The sequence below is a fragment of the Camelus ferus genome, chromosome 7 (genome assembly GCF_009834535.1).
Source record: "Camelus ferus isolate YT-003-E chromosome 7, BCGSAC_Cfer_1.0, whole genome shotgun sequence".
In the NCBI taxonomy this organism is placed as follows: Eukaryota; Metazoa; Chordata; class Mammalia; order Artiodactyla; family Camelidae; genus Camelus; species Camelus ferus.
Window position 1 is genome coordinate 33,185,205 of NC_045702.1, and position 21,715 is coordinate 33,206,919.

The 21,715-nt window shown below is 40.9% G+C and overlaps 2 protein-coding genes across 3 annotated transcripts in view; one reads left to right on the forward strand and one right to left on the reverse strand.

Annotated features, from left to right (window-relative positions):
- ZNF277 (zinc finger protein 277) overlaps positions 1–8,546 on the reverse strand; it is a 100,515-nt gene extending 91,969 nt beyond the window's left edge. Inside the window, exon 1 of one of the 2 annotated variants that reach the window (XM_014559239.2) lies at positions 8,396–8,543. Coding sequence is in view for 1 of the 2 variants with exons in the window: in XM_006184682.3 (XP_006184744.1) it covers positions 8,396–8,486 (91 nt within the window). In the remaining variant the exon portion in view is untranslated. Of the gene's footprint in view, positions 1–8,395 lie in introns of both variants that reach the window. The other variant, XM_006184682.3, reaches the window with a different exon arrangement.
- Positions 8,547–8,710: 164 nt separating this feature from the next.
- Positions 8,711–21,715, forward strand: part of DOCK4 (dedicator of cytokinesis 4) — a 405,529-nt gene continuing 392,524 nt past the window's right edge. Inside the window, exon 1 of the mRNA XM_032483672.1 lies at positions 8,711–9,123. Coding sequence (XP_032339563.1) covers positions 9,087–9,123 — 37 coding nt within the window. The 5' untranslated portion in view covers positions 8,711–9,086. The remainder of the gene's footprint in view (positions 9,124–21,715) is intronic.

Here is a 21,715-nt window from a genome sequence, read left to right on the forward strand (position 1 = left end):
GTACACTGTTACTAGATTATACTTTGATCTTGTCATTCCCTTTCCTCAAGTCTGCAGAGTTGAGGTCAGGCACTGAGACTGTGATCTAGCTTCAACTCACCTTTCCAAACTTCTTTTCATTGCTCCCATTTACCTACCATGTTCTCCAGGCAAAACAAGTTGACTTGTTACCTGCTGCATATGACCTTAATTTTTCTATTGTCCCCTCCCTTTGCCTAGGCCTATAACGCTTTTCCTTATTTCTGCATGTCCAAATCTTTTTCAACTTCAAGGCCCAGTACTACCTGTTGGGCACAATCTTTCTTGCTCAACTCCATTTTGATCACTCTGACGGTCCTTAATACTTTCTACTTTGTACTACAGTTATTTAATAAGTTCTACTTATTATCTTCCTGGTTGGGTCATAAGACTCTTGATGGCAAGAGCTATTTTATTTTCACCTTTGTATTCCACAGCATCTAAAATACAGAAGCCTACACAAAGCAGATGCTTAATAAAAATTTTTGAATGAACGAATTCTCAGTTCTATCAAAGCTCTTCCAGACTTGCATCATTTATTAAAACATGGTAAGGAGAGGGGATGGGGTGAGATGGGATGTATCCTAATGATCTATCCATAATCTCTTGGATTCAGAGACCCTAGAAGTTATCTATCACCAGTGGTTCTCCACGAATTTTCCAACTCTATACACCTAATTAATGACATTCACATGTGCAACTAATGTGTAATTCTTAAGGGAAAATCCAGGTACATTTTTTTCTTTTTACACAGACTCTAGGATATGGATAACTGGGTCCCCTAGCTGTAAGGCCTCTCTTCTCTTGCCTTTATTGATATTTGGAAGATCAGCTGAAAGGATGCTAATACAAACACATTCTCTCACTTACAAACCAGGAAATCTCAACCAGGAGTGCAAACTTGTTTAAAATCAGAGCCAGTCAGAAGCAGAAGTGGGATTAAAACCCAGGTCTTCTGACTCCTTGTCCAGTGGGCTTTCCACTACGCAGTATAGTCTATGATCATTGATGCTAGAATAATAACCCAAAGTCCCAGTAGATTATCAGTATTACTTTCTTTCATGTGCGTGCATATTTACAATGCTTTCTAAAGTCATTCATCAACTAGTCTGTAAGAAATTTCAATAAGCTTTCAGACTTTTTTACCTTCCTCTCCCTTCCTCCATCTGTGAAAATTAGTTGTATGGTGCTTTAGCAAAGATAGCTTGATTGATGTTATGTTACTGTTCAGCAACAGTTCCTCCTATTAATTGCTTTATAATGGTAATTACAATTTGTGGTACAAGATATTTTCTTTTCTAATTGGCTATTACTGGTGAATAGCAGCTTGTTACATAACAGAAGATTGTGTTAAATAAATAACCACAATTACAATTCTTAAGTCTTTCTTTAGTTTTTGGGTAAAAACACTAAAAAGAAATTAAAGGCAGGGCCTCTGTAATTACTTGGGGGAGGGTTCATCTTTCAGTTAAGAAAAAACACAAAATAAGGACAGTGTTAGGGAAACCAGGAGAGGGAGCATGCATTTCCTTTCTTTTGAAGCATTACTCTGCTCAGCTCCTCAGCAAATGAATACAAATTGCAGATTCAAATGTATCCACTTCTTCCCAGAATGTAATATGGAAACAGAAAGGACTCTCCAATTAGCTCTGGTAAAATATGAATACGGAGCCCCACCAATTACACTGAAATGTCCCCAAGGATAAGGCCAGGGGTTCTTCTTCATTTGTACCCCACATAGCACCCGATATGAAGACAATCCACAGTCACCACTCAACCAACATCAAATGAGGTAATCCAAAGCTATATGTGACAGTCTCTGTCCTTAAAGGGTTTACATATTATAAAATCAGGAATACGTCTTGATCCAAACTCTAATGTTAATTAGTCTGTAATCAAATTTAAAGTCTTATCTTCAGATCATTGTAGTAGCAACAGCAGTTGTCATGAAAACAGTGAGATCACATGACTTCTCAAGGTCACACAGGTTTTAACTGACAGCTCCTTTGGAATCCAGTTTGTCCAATTCCAGAGACCCAGCACTGCCACTCATGATAGGCCTTCATCGGCATCATTCATTCCCTACCCTTTCACAGTGTATCAAAGTTTACAGTGTTTTCACGTGCACTGCCTCACTCAACCTCCCAATAATATCAGCAAGGTACTTACTTACCTGCAACATTTTTATGATGAGATTGAGGCTCAGAGGGGTTAAATGATTTTCTCTAAATTCATACTGCTACAAAGTAGCAAATTCAGGATCAGAATCCAGATTTCTGACTCTTAAACCAGGTTTTCCTTCTACACTTTTTTACTTAATGTATTGATTAATTTAAATATACTACACATAAAGAAAGCCCCAAAGTATCCCACACTAGCTTTCGTGACTTAAAACATTCTACCACTTCTCAACTGTTGATACACCTTAACCTCTCCCATGACCCTCAATGAAGTAAAGGTTTAAGTCCTGTTTAATTTTAGAAACTTTACTTGGTTCCTACTGCTAAAGATAGCACCCAACCCCAGTAGACTATCTTATAAATAAATGACACTGGTCACAAAGAGCACTGACTGAGATGTAAAGAAAGGCAGAAGACTGATCAGTCAAATCCATCACCACTTCTGGAAAAAGTTGCCCTGCACACCTCTGGGTCAATGAAATCAGTAGAACACACTTGTTTCAGCAAGAGATGAAAATTCTTCAAGGTACTGTCAGTGAAATGCCAATCTATTCAGAGTCTGATAAGTTTATTAAATAAATCACAGCAAAACTGAACCTTTACTCTGTGGGAAAGTTCTCCAAGAACAGCTAACAGAAGCATTTAAAGATTCAACAGCTGGAAGGGCAGTTTACATACACTTCTAGTTTCTATATACGCATGGATTTATGTCTAGGAGAAAGTATAATTTTTATTACATGAATCTGGTCAATACCATCTTCGGTTTTTCAAGATAGGACGTGTAAGAGTGTGTGTTGTGGAGGACGGAGCCATTCTTTTGCATGAACAGAAAGTGTATGTCAATACAATGAGAAATGTACATAAATTCAGTGTCTGATACAAGTAAGTACCTATCAAATACCTTAACAGAAACCTGGTCATAAAATGGAAAAGACACATTAAGGTTGTAGCACTCAAAATCATCATGTGTACCACCTCTGGTACATATGCCAAGATGTGTCTATACTTATGACTGAAATAAAAGTCACCATTTACTGAAGACCAGGTACTATATCTATTATCCCACTAATCATTTCAACATTCTAGCAAGACAGATATGATAATTACCCATTTCACAGATGAGGAACCAAGATTCAGAGGTTGCTTAATTTGTCTGTGGCTGTTAAATACCCAGGATTTGATCCTAAGCTGGCTGGACCTCAAAATGTACCCATACTCTTTTCTCATACCATATTGCCTTTCTATAGTAACACTAGCTTTAGAATAAATTTATGTTTAAGGAAAGTCTGTTTCAGACCTCATCAAATGGAATTTAGTTACTATGAGACATCTTTATAATAGAAAATATGATAAAAGTTCTCTTTCAGTTACAGTGTGACCTTGTGCAACCTGCTCTTTGCACCAGTTTCCTTTACTTGTAAATAAAAAGGGGATGATATGAATATTTATCTCAGGGATATTGTGAGACAAAATGAAATAAGATCTGTAAAAGCATTTGTAACAGTGCTTGGCATAGCTACTGCTCAACAAATGTTAGCTACCATCAGTACTATATTATTGCAATGTCTCTTCTTAATATCCTGAAAGCTGGGTCCCATGTATTTTTCAAAGGAAAACAAAAGGATGTTCTAAAGAAGTCCCCTTCAGAGCTTTACACCAAACCTGCAAGACTAGGTTTCTATAATTCTTTTTCTTCCATGACATCCTCTGGCTTTTACCTTACATACCAGGATGGTATGTAAGATTATCTGAGCTTCTTGTTGACTCTGAATGTGGGTGTATGTGTGAAGAGCTGGATATGAGGGGGCAGCACTGGGTAGGGGTGAGAAAGGGTATAAAAGATAATATAAAGGGCCTCCAGAGCACATAGTTGCAATACCAGTACAGAGCACCGAGAGACACCCTGACAACCCCTAGGAATGCCTGGGCAGCCTAAGCAGTTATCACCACCACATTCTTAAGCCTCCCCTCGGTTGCACTACAATTTAGATTGCTTCCTAAGTGAAATCACAGAGAAGGCAGTTTTATAGTTCAATTAGGCATAACTTTACATCAAAAGCAACTGATATTTACTGAGTTCCAACTTTACAAAAGGAAGTATGTCGGGCTTTCATAAATATATAATTCAATGAAATGATCACAGTAACAGCAAGGTAGGTATATCTGTATTTTCATAAACATAGCAGATATAAAATAAATCTATGTTACACAGCTACAGTGTCAGAATTGAAATTTAAATAGTTTTTCCAAGATAGGGTCTAGTCCTCTTTCCACTGTCCTGTCAAATATATGAGACTGGACTCAAGCAATAATGCTGGGAGTAAGATAACAACCTGTGGAAAACTGGATAAGAGCCATATAGATGATGGAAGACAGATTTCAAGGTCTGTGTAGCAGTTCACTCAGTTACAGGTTCAAGATTATAAAGGACAGATCTGAAGTATTCTTTTAAAATTTTTGTCATTATCTAAACATTAATACTTGACTTAAAGAATGAAAAATCATGCTAAAATGCTATGATTACCTCTGACCACCTTCATGATGATATTCTTCATTTTCCAGCTGGTATGTATAACTTTCACAAGCATACAATATCTACTCAGTTTTTTATTCTACTTCAATTCTGCTGTTTAAAACAGCAGTCATTCCAAGTATTTTGGATAAATTTCAAACAGAATCTATCACATTGTTAGAGTGCTTACTACACACAGCTCTGATCAGCACTGGATGTATAACAAAAATAATATAAGACAACTGCTGACCTCCAGAAGTTCACAGTCTACGGGTGTAGACAAAACTGCCAATAAATAACTACAGTCTGATATGGTGAGTGTCATAATGGAGATTTGGGAAAGGAAGCAGGGTGACTGAAGATGAGACTGGAAAAGGAGATTAGAACCTTAAATGCCATGCATTAGAGTTACACTGAAGATCTGAAGTGAAGACCCATGAATACAGTTGCGTTTTGGAACGTGGATTAAGAAAGGGAAAATCAAGAGTCAGTGAGATCAACATGAAGGTTTTGCAATCATCCAGGCTACAATCAATTCCGGTCAAATATTTATTAAACACTGCAAGATGCGAAGAACAGGGTTAAGCAAACAAAACCAAATGACAAGGTTTTGGTCCCCAAGAACACAGTTTGGAGAGTGGGGGCATAGATAATTCAGCAGTGATAGTGAGAGTCAGAAACAGAACAATGGCTATTCTAAGAGATGAAGAGAAGGAACATGTTCAAAAGATTCCTTCAGGCACAAGAAAATAAGACGTGGTAACAGATCAGATTCAGGACTTGAGGGCAAGATAGGAATCAAGGGTGCTTCCTAGGTTTCTAGCTAAGGCTGGATGCCATTTATCAAAATAGGAAATACAAGAATGAGGAGTTGACACCACCTGCTACCTCCATTTCTTCTAGAGACATCACAAAGGAGTTATAAGGTCTCCAGAGGGAAAGCATTATAAATCCAAAGAAGCATGACTATGACCATCATCTACTGGGTATGCATTCGTAGGGAAAAAAGTTGACTCTGTCAAGATATTAGGATATAGAAGCATAGTTTAACACTGTCAGAAGAAATCACTTCCATCAGAAAAATCTCCCCAGTAACATCCCCAAGTGAGAGAAGTGTTGAGTCTACTTATTATCTGTTCTTAATTTGAGGGGACAATATGAAATGCTAGTCTCTGTTCAAATGTTTGGAAAGCAGTGTGGTGCAAGACCAGGGACTTCCCTGGACAGAGATGGAGCCTCGGGAAGTCTGGCAGACGGATCTCAGGGAAGTCCTGTACCTGCCTGCACACCACCCAGTGACTCATTTTAGCAGAAATCTTGTAGAACCGCAAGGATTTCTAAAAAAGACTCCATAGTCCCTTCTGCCCCCAAATATTAAACACACACTTTGACATTTTAAATAGAACTACAGGGAAACCTCTTAAAGAGGCAATTTTCAAGAAATTAATGATTTTACAGGGTAAGACACACTTGATAACTGAAGTGGCTGCATAAAAAGAAATATGAATATGCATACTTTTAACATCATCATTTCCACCCAAAATTTGTATCATGCCTTGTAGGCTTTGAAGAATTTGGGTAAAGTCACAGAATGATACATAGGTTATTAAGGGGAATTTTTAATTACAACTTTACCTTATAACAATTCTGTAAAAATTGACTATTAAGCTCTCCCACTGACTGCTATAAATTAGTGAAAATGCTGGGCAGTTCTGAACCAGGGTGAGGAATTTTTTTCCTGTTGCAGATACAGTACATTCACTGGTGCTCAATACTTTTGTTGAAAACAACCTGGAACCTAAAAATATGCTATCAGTTACTCAATTCAATCTAACAGTCATAGAAACATTGATTCTGGATTCATGATGCTCATCACTGTTTGGTGAGGATACAGAGAAAAGGACACTCATTATTACTAGAAGGAATGTCTACACATACCTGTTAAGAGGCAAATCTAACATCTATCACAGTTTTAAAGGTGTGTAACCTCTGACCTAATTTCTCAAGAAGTACACACCTATTGGACAAGGATATACATATATATATGGCTGTCCACTACATTATTGAAAAACTAAAGCCGCACTATAGGTTCATTAGCAAAGGAATGGTTAAAGTACGGCACGTCCATATTATGAAACACGATAGTTGCAGTCCTTAAAATGAATGAATCAAAAAGTGTACTGATATGGAAGTGTCTACAATAGATCATAGGGAAAAAGAAGGTGGCAGATCTTTAAGTAAACGTAGAATGATCCCTTTTTATTAAAAAAATAATTAAAACCATACAGATGTGTGTCATATAGAAATGTATCAGAAAGAACACACATTAAACCCCTAAGAGTTGGTGCCTTTGGGAGTGGGACTGTGTGGAGGAATTTGACTTTTAACATCTCTGAATGGTTTGAAATTTTTATAATGAAAACTTATAACTTTATAGTAACTGATGATATTCAAAAGTTCTACAATGTTTTTAAAAGGCATACCCAATTTTCTATTTTATGAGTGAGATAAATTCACCAAAGATTCCATCTTCAAATGTAAAACAGGTATCCCCCTGGAAACTTGAGAATCTGAATAGTATGTTACTATCAGATCAGAGGTGACTACATGGCCAACCCCAAAACGAACTGTTTAGGGTGTGGATACAATTCAATATTTAAGTATTAAGTTTACCAAAGATTTCTTTGGTAGAGGTAGTGAAATAATTTCAGACCTAGGGGGTTCCACTGATGAGAGGTGGGAAGAAATAGAACTATCTCTGTGCTGAGACAAAAATTTAAGACTAAACGTCAATTTAACTGTGAAAGCAAAAACAAAGAAAAAAAAAAAACCCCCACATGGACAGAAAACCAGATTTAAGTCCCAAACCATGTCCATTAGAAAAAGACAACTAGCTGTGTCAAATTACATACCAAATCAAAAAACAGGGCGTGAAGTGGGGATAAATAGGCTAAAGGTAAAAGAATGGGGCCAGGAATTCTAAAGACAACCCCCATACAGATTTCAAAGTTTGGTTTTGGCTCTCTATACCAGATCAGAGGACAACATGAAAGTCAGGTGAAAGCCAAAGCAGCTGTGATGATTTTCTCTGAAGACAAGAGTGCAAAGTACCATTTCTTTTTCTCTTGATCTAAGGACCCAGCTCCACATTCAATCCTGGGGAACGCCCCGGGCAGACAACGAGCGACAGGTGAAGCTTTGAGAGCCACGCACTTTCCCTTCGGAGACCGCTCCAGGCAGCAATTGGGAAAATCTGTTGAGCGGAGAGCAATGACCAGTCTACAACTGGAAATCCGCTCGAACCCAAATAAAACAAATCTTCAGAGGGCAAACCAACAAAATAGAGGTGGGGGCAAGGAAAAAGAGCTGCTAATCCAGAGTTACAGTCACACTCGCGCAAACCTGACTTGACCCACATCTACTTGGCAGCAAGCGCAAAGGTGAGAGCTTCAAACGTAGAACAAACGCCCAGGGAACTGCCCTGGCTGCGGAGAAAGTCATTCCATCCCATTTTCTCTTCTCTCTCAGACATTCCCCATCAAGCAAGACCCCACCCCGTCCCGCTGGGCCCCGCGCGTGGCAGCCTCGCGCCCAGGTGGCCTTAGAGCTGGGGTCCGCCCAGCAGTCAGCTGCCCTTCAGGTTGGAGAAAAAGGAAGATAAACCATTCAGAGGCCCCGTACTCACCCTCATAACTGACACCACCGGCTCCGCCACGGTTGTCAGCACCGTCCTCCTCCCCTTGGGTAGCAGTCCCCTGGGTCTTGGGAGCAGCCATTACGCCGCCGAAGGAAAAAAAAAGGGGAGGGCCGCGTCCAGGCGCGGAACCAATGGAAACTGCGACTGCGAGCGAACTCCTCATCCCTGCGGCGTTTCCTTCACGCCCACGCCGCGCTGACATATTCTGGGCCAATAGGACGCGGTGAGCGGAACGTAACCCCGCCCCCAGCCATTAATGCCACGCCCCCTTCCGGGATGGAAAGGCCTGGAACTACAATTCCCAGCGTGCTGCGTGGGGCGCTGGGCTGGGAGGGCTGGAAGAGACGCTGGCGGGCGGGGGGGTGCGCCCGAGAGTGCCCCGGCGTGTTCGCTTAGTTCAGTGAATCAGAACAATGACTGCGCCGCCGGGTTCTCGGGAGCGCGTCGGAGGACTGTGAGCAGCCGCCTCCGGGAGAGCGGCGGGCGGCGCAGCCTCGGCCAAGCGGTGTCAACGCCGGGCTCGGGAGCCTCCAGCACAGACCCTACCCAGAGCCCTCAGCCCGCGCGAAGCCGCCGGGCTCCAGCGCTGCAGCCGCTATTCGGGAGCTGTGCATTGTTGTGAGCTGGAGAAGGGGAGCAGGGATTACAAAGCCCGAAGACCCCGGACCCCTCTTTAGCCATGTGGATACCTACGGAGCACGAGAAATACGGCGTGGGTGAGTCTCCGCGGGGCGAACTTTTATTCCTCTCTGGCCCGAGCGGGTGCGTATTTGGCGTCCTTGCCCCCCGCGCCCCTCACGCTCCACCCGGCTGGAAATGCCTAATCTGGCATCGCGCTGCGGGTTCGGGGCTTTGCCCAGTGAGCGCCGGGCAGAGGAGCGCGCGCCGGGGTCTTGCCCCTCCACGGCGGACCGGCGCTCCCGGCACCGGCTCCCGGAGCGCAGGGACCGCTTGAGGGAGCGCGCAGCCAGCCCACCCGCTGCGGGCTCTGCCTGCGGAGTTTGGAGTGGCGACCGGGCGTGTGTGTGTGTCAAGTTGGAAGTGGAGAGTGAACGGCGTTCCTCTCCCTCCTTATCCTGGTTCCCCAAAGACGGCAAGGGCTGCGACGATTTCCCAAGGGTAGAGGGGTGAAAACAAGAACCGCGCAGAGAGAACATCCCCAAAACAGAAGGGAGGCGCAAAACCTTCCCTCTGTTTCCCTTCAGCATTCCCGGAGTGCGGAATGTGGCACCGTCCTCTAAAAAGCCGCTCTGACAGAGTCCGGCCTGAGCCTCCCCTCTCCCTGTGTCCCTCCCATCCCGGGTTAGGGTGTGTGTTGAGGGGCGGGGGGATTGGTAAATGTCAACATCTGCGCCGCTTTGGTCTTTGGAGGGTAACGGGTATTTCAGCAATGTTTTTACTTCTGACTACCCTCTCTGCCCGGAGTGAGCGGGGTGGGGGTGGGGGGCTTGGTGGAAGCCAGCTGTGGAGTGGTAATAGGGAGGGGGAATCGGAAAGCTTGGGTCTTCGAGGCTTTTAGGAAAGGGCTACCCTGACACTGGTATTAGGAGGAAAAGGAGCAGGGTAGCGCTTGTTGTTCTGTGCAAAGGTGAACAACAAAGGACATTAATGTTGACTGATGAATACAGGAGTCTCCCTTCCTTTCCCTCCTCCCATTTCAGGCCGATTACAGTTCCCTTTTTTTGTTATTTGATTTCAGCTGGGTCGCCCCTTGACAGTTACTCCTTTTAGGGTTATGATTATTAACAAGCCAGGCTCTCTGACAAGCCTGCAGCAGCCAAATGCAATTATAACCTCTCAGAAGATTTAAGAGAGAGAGAGCATTATGGATTTTCCTAACAATCTTTGTTTCCTATAATTCCCTTCCTGCTGATTGGTGTTTTTTATTTTTTCCCCCAATTTGGGGTATAGATCTAGTGATTTAGGTGATATGTAGGTATCTGTTTTTGTTCTAAATTCATTTTCTTGTAATTTAAGAAATCTGGAAAGCTTTCCAGGGAGTCAATAGTCATAGAAGATTTTTTTTCCAACTTCGCCTGGGGATACGACTTTGAGTCCACCGAAAGGACTGTATGATTAAACAGTCGTTCCCCTATATTTTACTCGCTTTCATTCTGGATTTTGACTTGTTAGCAAGACAATAGTTTGTCCTGGACCCACCTTTGGGAAAAGGTTCCAGCTTTCCTTCTCTTCCAAGTGTAAGGGGAGCCTTTACCAGGCACTCTACTGGCAAAGAGTGGATGTTTCCTTCTCTTCACTTGCCCCCCTTTTTAGGGTAGATTAACCCTTGCTAGGAAAAGACATTGCCTTTGCTGAACTGACATTTGCTGAACTGGTGAGGAACCGGAGCGTCCCCTTGTCTCCGGGTTTATCACTCAGTGCAAGAAGCACAGACACATCCAGCAACACTGTCCCGCTTGGATTTGATCCCAGATGTTGCTTCCTTCCAAGTGTTAAATTATACAGATTATGGATGGGATTTATTTTCTTGGTTTCTTTATGTGCCAGGTCACAGCTGGGGTGCTGGTATCGAGTAGTTCTTCTCTCACCTTTCTTTGCAAGCTGTGGGCAGAGGCTTAAAACACACTGTGGGATTTCCTGGAATGGCAAACCGGATGTTATCAGTCAAGTGTTTTGGGCTGCAACAGACACCTCGCCTTTGGGTGGTTGTGATTTGGTTGCAGAGTCAGGGGAGGTGAAAGGGTGAGCAGACATTTGGAAAAAGGAGGCTGAGTGAGGTGAGAGCAGAGAGGGGTCTGTTGTCCTCATTTATACAATATCACACATTTACAGGAATGTTAATCATCTTTTATTATTAATTTTGAGCATTTGGCTTAGGGAATGCTTAGCAGTTTTTTAGAATCCATCTGTTAGGTGTGTGTGTGTATGTGTTTGTGGTGAAAATTTTGCTAGGATGCTTATGTGTGGACTTTATTTCTCACCATGAAGAGCACTATTTGTAGCTGCCTGTGCTGGAAGTTGTTATCTTTTTTTTTTAAACTTGGTTGGTGGATGTGCTTTTCTTGTCTAGTTCTTTATAAATACTAAGGAAAAGGTATTTTATGATCACAAATCAGGTGTAGTAGTAATGCGGTTTCCTCATTCTTTGAAATAAATGAACTTTGTAACTTTGAATACCTGAAGTTTCCTTGGTGGAAATTGTATGTTTCTAATATGATACTTTTTACCTGTCATCAATTTTGTCTAAGAAAATTATGTCTTTATATATTAGTGTTTCCATATCAAGCAACATACTGTAAACATGGATAAAATTACTTGATTTTCATACCTGCAGTAAGGTGTATCAGAGAGAAATTCCTTCTCAAACCTGATGTGTGGGCACTGTCTCCTCCATTTAATTGAGGAATGGTCTTAAAAAAAAGTCTATTTACTCCTACGCCTAAGTGTTTTAGGGAATTAGATTGGTATAGTGATAAAGCTAGGTCCTGATAGGGAACTTTATCTCTTTAAAAACATGTTAGTAGGCACAGTGATAGGCATATTTTAAACAAAATCTCTTGGGAGATTCTGTTTGGCTCTGATTCCTAGTCTAGACAGTGCTGCCAGCTGCATGACCTTAGAGAAGTCACTTAACCTTTCAGGGTCTCAGCATCAGGGTTGAATGATACCCAAGGTCCTTCTCACTACTAATTCTGTTGAGCTCTTCCAAACAAATGTGTCCTTTGGTTAGAGAAACATTTCCATTGTGCAGAGATTGTTATGAGAAAGGCACTTTTGCTGTGACACATCCCATATAGTTTTCAGCTGAGATCCCAGGTAAGCAAAAGCTACCTGGCAAGCTGCCAGAACCAAGGTGCTGGTTGCTCACTTTTTCAATCCCTGTGATTCTCTCCAGTAGGAACTCCATGGGCCGTGACTAAAACCATTCTTGGTCGCCCCCTCACAACCCTCCTCATGTTCACTCTCTGCCTTCTGCACGTCCTCATCTGTCATCCCTGCCCCCCACCACCTCCACCAAAGTGGTGGGACTTAGTCACAAAATTAAGACCATTGCAGATGTATTTATACATTCATTTGCTCAGTGGGGGTTTACACCTTATTCCCAGGTGAGCAAGTGAGTCTTAGCAGCAAATGGGACCGCTTGACCTGACCAGGTGTTTTACATATGTGAACCTGATTAAGCTGAGAGGGAGAATATGGGCTGGATTGATCAGTGCAAAAAATCCATGAGACTTAGAAGAAACGAAACTCAGAACAAGCTGATCAGATCACGAATATCATTGAAAAAATGAAGTATTACAATACCAGTCCCCCTGAGTCCTCACAAACTTTCCTGTCCTCCATTTATTCTGGGGTGGTTTTTGGACTCAAGTGAGTAGGAATTCTGTTCCTTTTAAAGCCCCTTCTATTTTAGGGGAAGAAGTACCATCTCTTATTTACTCAGGGTTTTTAGAATGTCTTTTCCTGCAGAAGTGTGCTTTAATGGTAGCTTGTGTGGGAGAGTTATGAGGGAGTGTACCTTTCCTCTTAGCTGCTCTCAGTTTATCAGCTAGCAGTCTTAACATGTTTCCTATTTGTGGTACCAGGATGTGTGCAGATGACATGTCTAGCTAAATAATGATGTGCCGCCTGGAATTGTTTGTGGCGTCGAGAGCCTGGCACAGAATTCTAAACTTTCAATGGGAAACAAAGAGGAGTGATTTATCCCTCGGAGGAAAGTACCTCGAAGGGCTGAGGTGCTTGATCTGGCCTCCTGTGGGAATAGCCTGTAAACCTTTCCCTCTCTTGGTCGTTCTTCTAAGTGATGATTCTTTCACAAGGTCCCACAGTAACACAGAGATGCTGCCTTTCCTCTTTAGTCTTGGTTTTTTTTCCCAGAGACTGTATGGTAAGTACTACAAAGGAGATTATAAAAATTTCAAGAAACTTAAGGCTTTCCTGTCTCTATCTCCGTTTTTTAGGAGACCACACTTTTAGAATTATCTTTGATACAGTATGTCCAAGTTTCTAGCACAGTGATATATGCCGTGAGCATATGTGGCAGAGAAACATTAAACTCTAAGGAAACCCAACCAAAATGCTTTAACCATAGCATATTCATACAGTGTTTTATAGTTGAAAGAATGTTGTGAAATTACTTTATTTGGGTCTACTCTAAAGTAGAATGATAATTTCCATGTAAGAGATGAGAAAACAGCTTCATAGAGGTTAAGTGACTTACAGGCATACCTTGGAGATAGTGCAGGTTCAGTTCCAGACTGTGGCAATAAAGCGAATTATCACAAGAAAATGAGTCGCATGAACTTTTTTGTTTCCTAGAGCATATAAAAGTTACATTTACACCACACTGTAGTCTGGTAAGTGTGCAATAGCATTATGTTTAAAAAATAATGTACATACCTTAATTAAAAAATATCTCATTGCTTGAAAAAATGCAAATCATCATCTGACAATGCAGGGTTGCCACAAACCTTCAGTTTGTAAAAAATGCAGCATCTATGAAGTGCAATAAAATGATATATGCCTGTACTCTAGATCTGTGGCTTTTAATCTTGCTTAATTTTCATCCATAATAGGAAATATATTTAATTTCCTGATACCACCAGCATCACTCCCCACTCATATAGTGATACAGTATTTGCTCATACTTTCTATGATGTTCTATTCTTTTTCATTAAAAAAAAAAGAACTTGATTTAATGACTTGATTTAATGACTCATTAGTGGGTCCTGACTGGAGCTTGAAAAGCACTGCCCCAGATACCATATTTGTGATATAGGAAGGACAGGAACTCAGACCTTGTTGGGTTTCTAGTTAGGTTCATTCATGACATTGTTATTGTTGTAAAACAAGTATCTATTTGTGTTTGTATTGACCTAGAATTTAATCATACTTTTTTTCTTTCAATGTAAGTCAAAGTCTGTCTTTTTATATAATATTTCTCATTAAAGATGGAAGAAGTATCCAAAGCCATCACATACATTGTAAAAATTGTCCCTTTAAGGTTATGTGTGTCTTTCTACTGGGATCTTTTTGGCAAGGGCTGGGATCAACTGTATAATGACCAATTTTAGATTTTTCTATATAATTTCCTTTGACAGGGATCTCTGGCCACTGTAACAGGAGAATAAATACAATGAGTCCAAAGAGCCATCTTGCCAATTGTGGTTACCACCACCATTCTTTTCTATCCTTTTATATGTTGTTGATCATTATTAGAAGAAACAAGGCAATTTGAATAACTTGTTTTCTTAAAAAAATGAACTGATAAGCTTATTTGGCTAGAGTACATATAATAGTGAAAAATAAAGAAGTTCCCCAAGTCTATTTTTATTTAAGCAATTTAAATTTACTTAAGGAACAACTGTTTTATTCTCTGGCATTTAAAAAAAAATGTGTGCAAATATACACTGGATACCTACTAAGTAAATAAGAATCACCAAAAATAGTGTTACCTTTCGGTGGCAAAGTTGCAGTAAAACTGATGTGCATTACCCTTCTGGTGGTACTGAATATTAACATGATCCTTTTGGAAACTAATGTGTATATATAATGGCATTTGTGGAGCACTTGCTATATATGCCAAGCATAGTTCTAAGAGCTTGTCATATGTTTTCTGTCTCATCCTCGTGACAGCTCTATGAGGGAAGGTTCAGTTATCACTCATATTTTACAGGAAACTGAGACAAAGAGAGATTAAGTAACTTGTCTGAGGTCACACAGGAAAAGGTGGAACTGGGATTGGAACCCAAAAAATCTTACAGAGACGCTGCTGTCTTATGCACTCTGCTGTGTTGCCTAATACAAGAGTCATTTTAGGAATTTGAATCAGTGGTTGCACCCCTCAAAGTTTACAGTAAAAAAAAAAATCAATAGCAACAAAATGCTTTGTGCACAGAGTTAGATTCCTTGCCATGTTGTCAGTGAAAAAACATAAATTCCAATACAGGAATAATTTAATCACTTTTGGTTATCAGCACAGCAGGGTATTTATATAGTCATGAAATGGGATAATTCCATAAATAATGGTATTTCTAAAATATATTCCAAATATCTAGTGTCCAGTGACAAAATAAAGTAAATATAAGCAGTAATTGAAACTATATAAAATGTGTAGCATTATAGGCAAGATGTAGCTAACATGTGCCATAGAGAGAAGGTGTAATTAATGCATGTTAGAATAATCTTCATATTCTAACAAAGATGAAAATTGTTAAAATATGAAGATTACCAGCAGATTCTTTTTAAAAAAATTCCTTTTGGTTGCAAATATGAGCAATATCTTTTCTTTTTTTTATGGAAATATAGTCAGTTACAATGTGTCAATTTCTAGTGTGCAGCATGTTTCAGTCATACATGTACATACTTCCGTTTTCATATTCTTTTTCATTATAGATAACCACAAGATACTGAATATAGTTCCCTGTGCTATACAGAAGAAATTTTTTTAATCTATTTTTATATATAGTAGTTAATCTTTGCACATCAGAAATAGGAGCAATAGTAAACTTTAAAGCACATGCATTGTTGCTTATGGATGAGGAGGGTGGCATCAAAATGATTAGAGATTATTGCAGTAGGTGAGGTAAGAGTTAAGTCCCTGAACCAGGGGCAGTCCTGTATGGTGAAATGTGGATGGATCTAAGATATTTAGGAGACAGAAACAACAAGGTTTGGTCATTGGCTGTGCAAAGGTAGAGGAAAGAAGAAGTTTATGATGTCTTCCTGGTTTCTAGCTTTAATACCTGGGTAAATACAGGCGCTCTTTAACAAAAGAGACATTTTTGTAGGCGGGGCAGGCTTATGGTCTAAGGTTAAGAGTTTCTGTTGGCTTCTTAGAGTTTGTCATACCCATCAAACACTCAGGTGGTGACACCTATGAATAGAGGAATAGGAAGTCAGTCTGGAGCAAAGGAGAGAGGTTCTAGACCGAAGAACATAATTAGAGAGTCATTTGGTTTATGTACGATGAATGCATGAAGTGATCCACCTAGATAAGACTTCATTAATGGTATTGACTTTGATTATGTAGTCTGCTTGTCTGTTCTAAGTTCTAAAGTGATAGATCCTAAATTTGCAAAGGGTAATCATCTTGAAGCACTTTATTAATATGGGTATGGGGACTGTAAAGTAAGAAATATTAGCTGTCCATGTAGAGTTGGTAGTAAACTAGGTTTTACAATCTTTTCTTGCTTCCCATTAGCGCAGTGCCCAACTAAGGCATTAATTATTTCTATTTCTGTGACAGTTCTCTCCCAAGCAAATATCTCATGCCAGATCATGTTTGGGAGATTTCCCCAAAAGGATGTTGAAAAACAGAAACCACAAATAATATTTCAATAAACAAGATTTATACATCCCTCAAACAGCTTATAAGTATATACACACATCCAAAAATGGGAAGAATGCTCAGATAGCCAAAGCAGTATGTTTGCACTTACATTTCTGTGTGTGTGTGGTAAATATGTAATACCTCTTAGGAAGCATAAGGTCAAATTTAGAATTCTTAGAGTTATACCACTGTACCCCTGAAAAATATATTTGAAATTGGATTCCAGCTAAAGGTAGCATTAGACTCCTTTCCCCTAATGTAGCCTGTCATAACTTCCCACTGAAATATCAATAAAATGCACACATAAGTGGCAAACATTGATAGTAATAGCAATGGAGTCTGACAGAAAGCCTGTTGCCAAAATTCGGGAGGAATTTCTCCAAGGCAGGTGGAACTGCATTATGAAAACTAATTGGTAGCTTCCCTCTGCTTTCCCTCACTAAGCAGAACAGCTTCAATGACCTCAGTGACCTGGGCAGGAAGACCCATTACCCCGCCCCTCTGTCACCACCCTAGAGGCCAAGTCAGTACATTCCACTTGATGTGTGTCCTTTACTGCCTGAGGCATCTTTGTTCCTTGTCTCTCCATCTCATCTTTGTGTTTTCTTGAGAGATGACCACTTGCAGAAACAATGGGGACAGGAAGGTGGGTGATTGGGTGGGTGGAAAGGAGTTGCCATTTTGCCTTTGACAAATGTACTGCAGTCTTTATAAAAAATGTTATTCTCTGGGCACCTTTGAAGTACTGCAATAACAAAGTATGCTGAATATTACAGTTTTGCTTGCAATCTATTGCTGACGGAGAAAGAAGTGGTGGGATAAGAGATAATCTCTTCTGAATTGCCAAAAACCATGGTACAGGATGACTTATAACTGGGAGCTTGGCTTGGAGCTGTGCACTGCAACCAGCCTTTGAAGGAAGACCTATGTGTGGCTCTGAACCTATACCTTTATTTTTAGCCCTGTCCTTGGTACTGCAGGGAGGTTCAGGACCCAGGTTGCATCAGTCAGTGATCACATTTGTATCCCTATGGCAGAAGGGAAGCAAAAAAATCCAGAAACAGGCATCTGTCCATCCATAATGAACTAAAACATGGCTGCTTCTCAGCTGGGGAGGAGGAGGGGAAAACATGACATTCACATGGCAGGTTTTAGGAAGCTACCAGTTACACGTGTGTACTTGTTCTCCACCCCCATTCATGTCCCCTATGCGTGTGTCAGAAAGATGGGATGCAGGTTGGTGAGAACCTTTCTGGATATGAAACTTACCAGTCTTCCTGGGGGAATTTGATAACCATTCCTCCCCCAGGTTGTCAACCATTTTCTTAAACCAAGCAGTTTATTGTTTCATTTTATGAGTGTTAATTGGGCAGTAATCTAAACATGCCTCCTTGAAATCTTTAAGCAGAAATGTAAAGATATGGTTCTGCCTCTTTTTCTTCCCTCCAAAATGGAAGAATCCCATCTGCATTAGTGACCAGAGGTGAACATATTTGGGAACAGGGGCATGCATGTATGGGAGGCAACTAAAAATAGCCCCAACCCAGGTCCTGGATAAAACAGTGCTCACTGTCCTGGGGAGAGGAAAGAGCCTGCTGGGCCTTTTCCCAGGGTGTTCAGAGTTGGTTGAAGAGTCTGTGGGGCTTCCTTGGTGACAGGCTTAGGGTTTAGCTGAGCCCTTGAAGAAACAGGAAAATCCAAACATGCATAGGCAGTTCTATAAGGAACCAAAAGAGGAGAAATATCTGAGATTTTTCTCCAGAAATCTGGATGATAAACAACAAGATAGGAGGATTCCTATAAAACTATACACATGGATGAAAATCTGCCCCTTTCTTAATTTGTTTTTTTCAGGAGAATTATATTTGTATTAGTTGCATTCTACACTTCATTTACTATCCCTATCCATAGTTTACAGAAATTGACTCAGAAAACCAAACATTTATGTTCTCGGCCCCAAGTTAGAAGAGGAAATATGTATAAATTATGTAAAAATTATGATAATGAGTTTTAAAATGAAAATATGAGAAGTGAAGAATCGGGATACAAAATTGCATGTTGTAGTGACTTCCTACTTTTTAAAAATTTCTGAAATTTAATGAATTTCTTTTATAATCAGAAATATTTAGACATAAACTCTTTTGTAAGCCACACATTATTTCTTCTATAGGGTTTTCCTCTCAGGATTAGAAGTTAGACTGGTAGACTGGTAGAAGTTAGCTCTGGTAGAAATTGAGTCTGGAAGGCCTGAATTTAGTTTGTCATTTCTGTCCAAGAAGTTCTCTATCCGAAAGTTTCAAAGTGGCTTTCCCTGCTGTACATGCTTGATTACTTGTGATGTCCCAGCTCTGTTCATTTCCCAGTAGTCATAAAGCTGTGTTTTCAGGTGGCTGTAGGGTACAGATCTTTGGAGAAGAGCCCTCATCTCTCTGAAAAAGAGCTTCAAATGAATTTGTCTAATATGAAAATACTGTTCTCTCCAAGAAGTATTTGTTGAGAAGATGAATATTGGTGTTGCTGCTCACTTTCCATTGTTCTGTAAACTCTGTCCCATGAGATTATGGGTCCTGGGATAATTTATGCAGGAGAAATTTATAATTGTAGAGAGGCAACAACTTAAAGAGGTTTTATTTAGCAATTATGGGGAATAGTTGCCCATTCATGGATGTTTCAGACAATGTGTCCTTCAAATTCTTATGTTGAAGCTGTAATCCCTAGATTGGCTGTGTTTGAAGTAAGGAGGTAATTAAGATTGAATGAGGTCATAAGGGTGGAGCCCTGTTCCAATGGGATGACTGTGCTTATACGAAGAGACCCGAGAGAGCTTGGTAGCTCTCTCCAGGAACTGAAGCATGCACAATGCATGTACCTAAGAAAGGGCATGTGAGTACACAGTGAGAAGGTGGCCATCGACAAGCCAAGGAGAGAGCCCTCACCAGAAACTGACCCTGCTGGACCTTGATCTGGGACTTCCAGACTCCACAACTGTGAGAAAATAGATTTCTGTTGTTAAGCAACCCAGGCTATGGTATTTTATTACGGTAGCCTGAGCTGATTAATACACCGGATTGGAGTGGTTTAAGGCACTGTAGAAAGAGGAACAAAGAAAGTAGAAGCAGAATTTTGGACCTCTGTGTAAGAGATGTAATCAATGTAGGCCCTTTCTGTGGTCTGAGATCTAACTCCCTTGGTCCACCCTCGGAGCACAGGCTTAATTGAGTCAGAGTGTTTGATGATGGTTATCTACTAATAACTCCAGGAATTTGTTCATTTGAATAATGACATTTGTGCAGAGTTGCTCATATTGTCTCTAGTCATTAAATCACTTTGGGTGCCTTCAAAGCAACCTATAGAAGTAGGGTCTGGAAATGAGTCATTTCTCCCTGCTACAATTATTTATGAAAATCCTGGGGTGACGGGTTTGGCCATCTGGGCTAGCATTTAGAATAGGTAGCTGAGGCTTTATTATATGGAAATTTGGCTGGAAACATCACTTCAGGTGTACTTTGTTTTCAGAAGGCCTGCTTAAGTCATGAATGCCAGGTCCCCAAGGAGAATAAAGCAATATTGGGGGAATTTTTTTTTCCATTTTCTGCCTTACATATGTGTCTCCTGATAGCATAGTACATCCCTCTAAGAATTTACTTGCCGCATATTTTTTTTCCTTAGTGGTAACTATAAAGGCGTATCCTGTGACACATTGACGGAAAAACTTATGTTAGGTGATTATGTATTGGAAATGCCTGCTGTGTGGAAGGCATTGTGCTAGCTTTGTGGGGCATACAGAGTGTAGAACTGAGTCCCTGGACGTCCAAGTTGAAGAAGCTAGAAATGTTCTATTGTTTTCTTTCATTTAATTTATATAACATGTTTTCAAGGTAGGTGTTATCCTTTTTTTTTTTTTCTTTAACAGTCACTTAGTAAGGCAGTGTATAAATGTATCACAGGGAAATCAGTGTTAAGACATATTTCCCCCTCAAGCTTTCAAATGAAAATAAGGACTTGTGATGATGGTGATGCTATTCCCTTGTGAGCCTCAGGAAATAGCCCCGAGGAGGGAGTGTCTCATATCCTGGAGAACTCAGAACTCATCCAGAAGAATAGAAATTTCATTTTAAGATACTCCCTCTAGAGTGAGTCACCAGCTGCCAGGATTGTCCAGTATAAGCACCTGAGTGGAGCTGTACTTTAAATAGCTGGTAAACCTTCTTCCTCTTCCTACTGGGTCATTTCCGCCCCCACCCCCCACCAACCCCGGACTCATTCCTGTCACTGACCAGTGTTAAGTTTCTTGGACAACGGGTTGTCTTTTTTTTGTGATTTCCTTCTAAGACTGGGCAGAGGAAGAAATGTGGATTCAATATTAACCAAGAGTGGATAACCCGAGGAAAAACTAACTGTAAGAGGAATGTTTATGAGGGACTAGGCCTGTGTGATTGGCCCCATGGATATTCACTGAAGCCTTAGCAAACCTAGAGAGGACGAGTGATTTGTTCAAGGAGATCCAGCTGAGATTTGGACACACTGTCCGAGTCTGATGCCTGTGGCCCTGTTGTGGTACCATGCTCCTATGCACACACGGGCTTTGGCCAGAATCTGGAGGCTCCACCCCTGGCTTTGGGGTTCTGTGGACAGTGGTGAAGAAATTGCTTACCGTACTTTACTTTTTGAGTAAGACACTAGTGTTAATTCCAGTATTATGTGAAATAAGTACCTGCATTGTCTCTTTACTTCAGCCTTGGTCTCTGGTGGTTACGGTCAGCCCCACATGTGCTGCCTGCCTGTGGGTGCAGGATATGGAGCACAGTGGTGCTGGAGGTGCCACTGGGTGGGTCAGGAGATGGACAGGTACCAAAAGGCGTGTGAGACATGGGGGGGGCAGTGAGAGCCAAGGACCAAACAGGGCTGTGTGACAGGAAGGGAGTAAAAATGTGCATGTGTGCATGAGGATGGACCTTGCCCACGTGTGACCAGGAGCAAGGAGGAAACTGGGTTGAAATGCAAGTTCTCAGTAA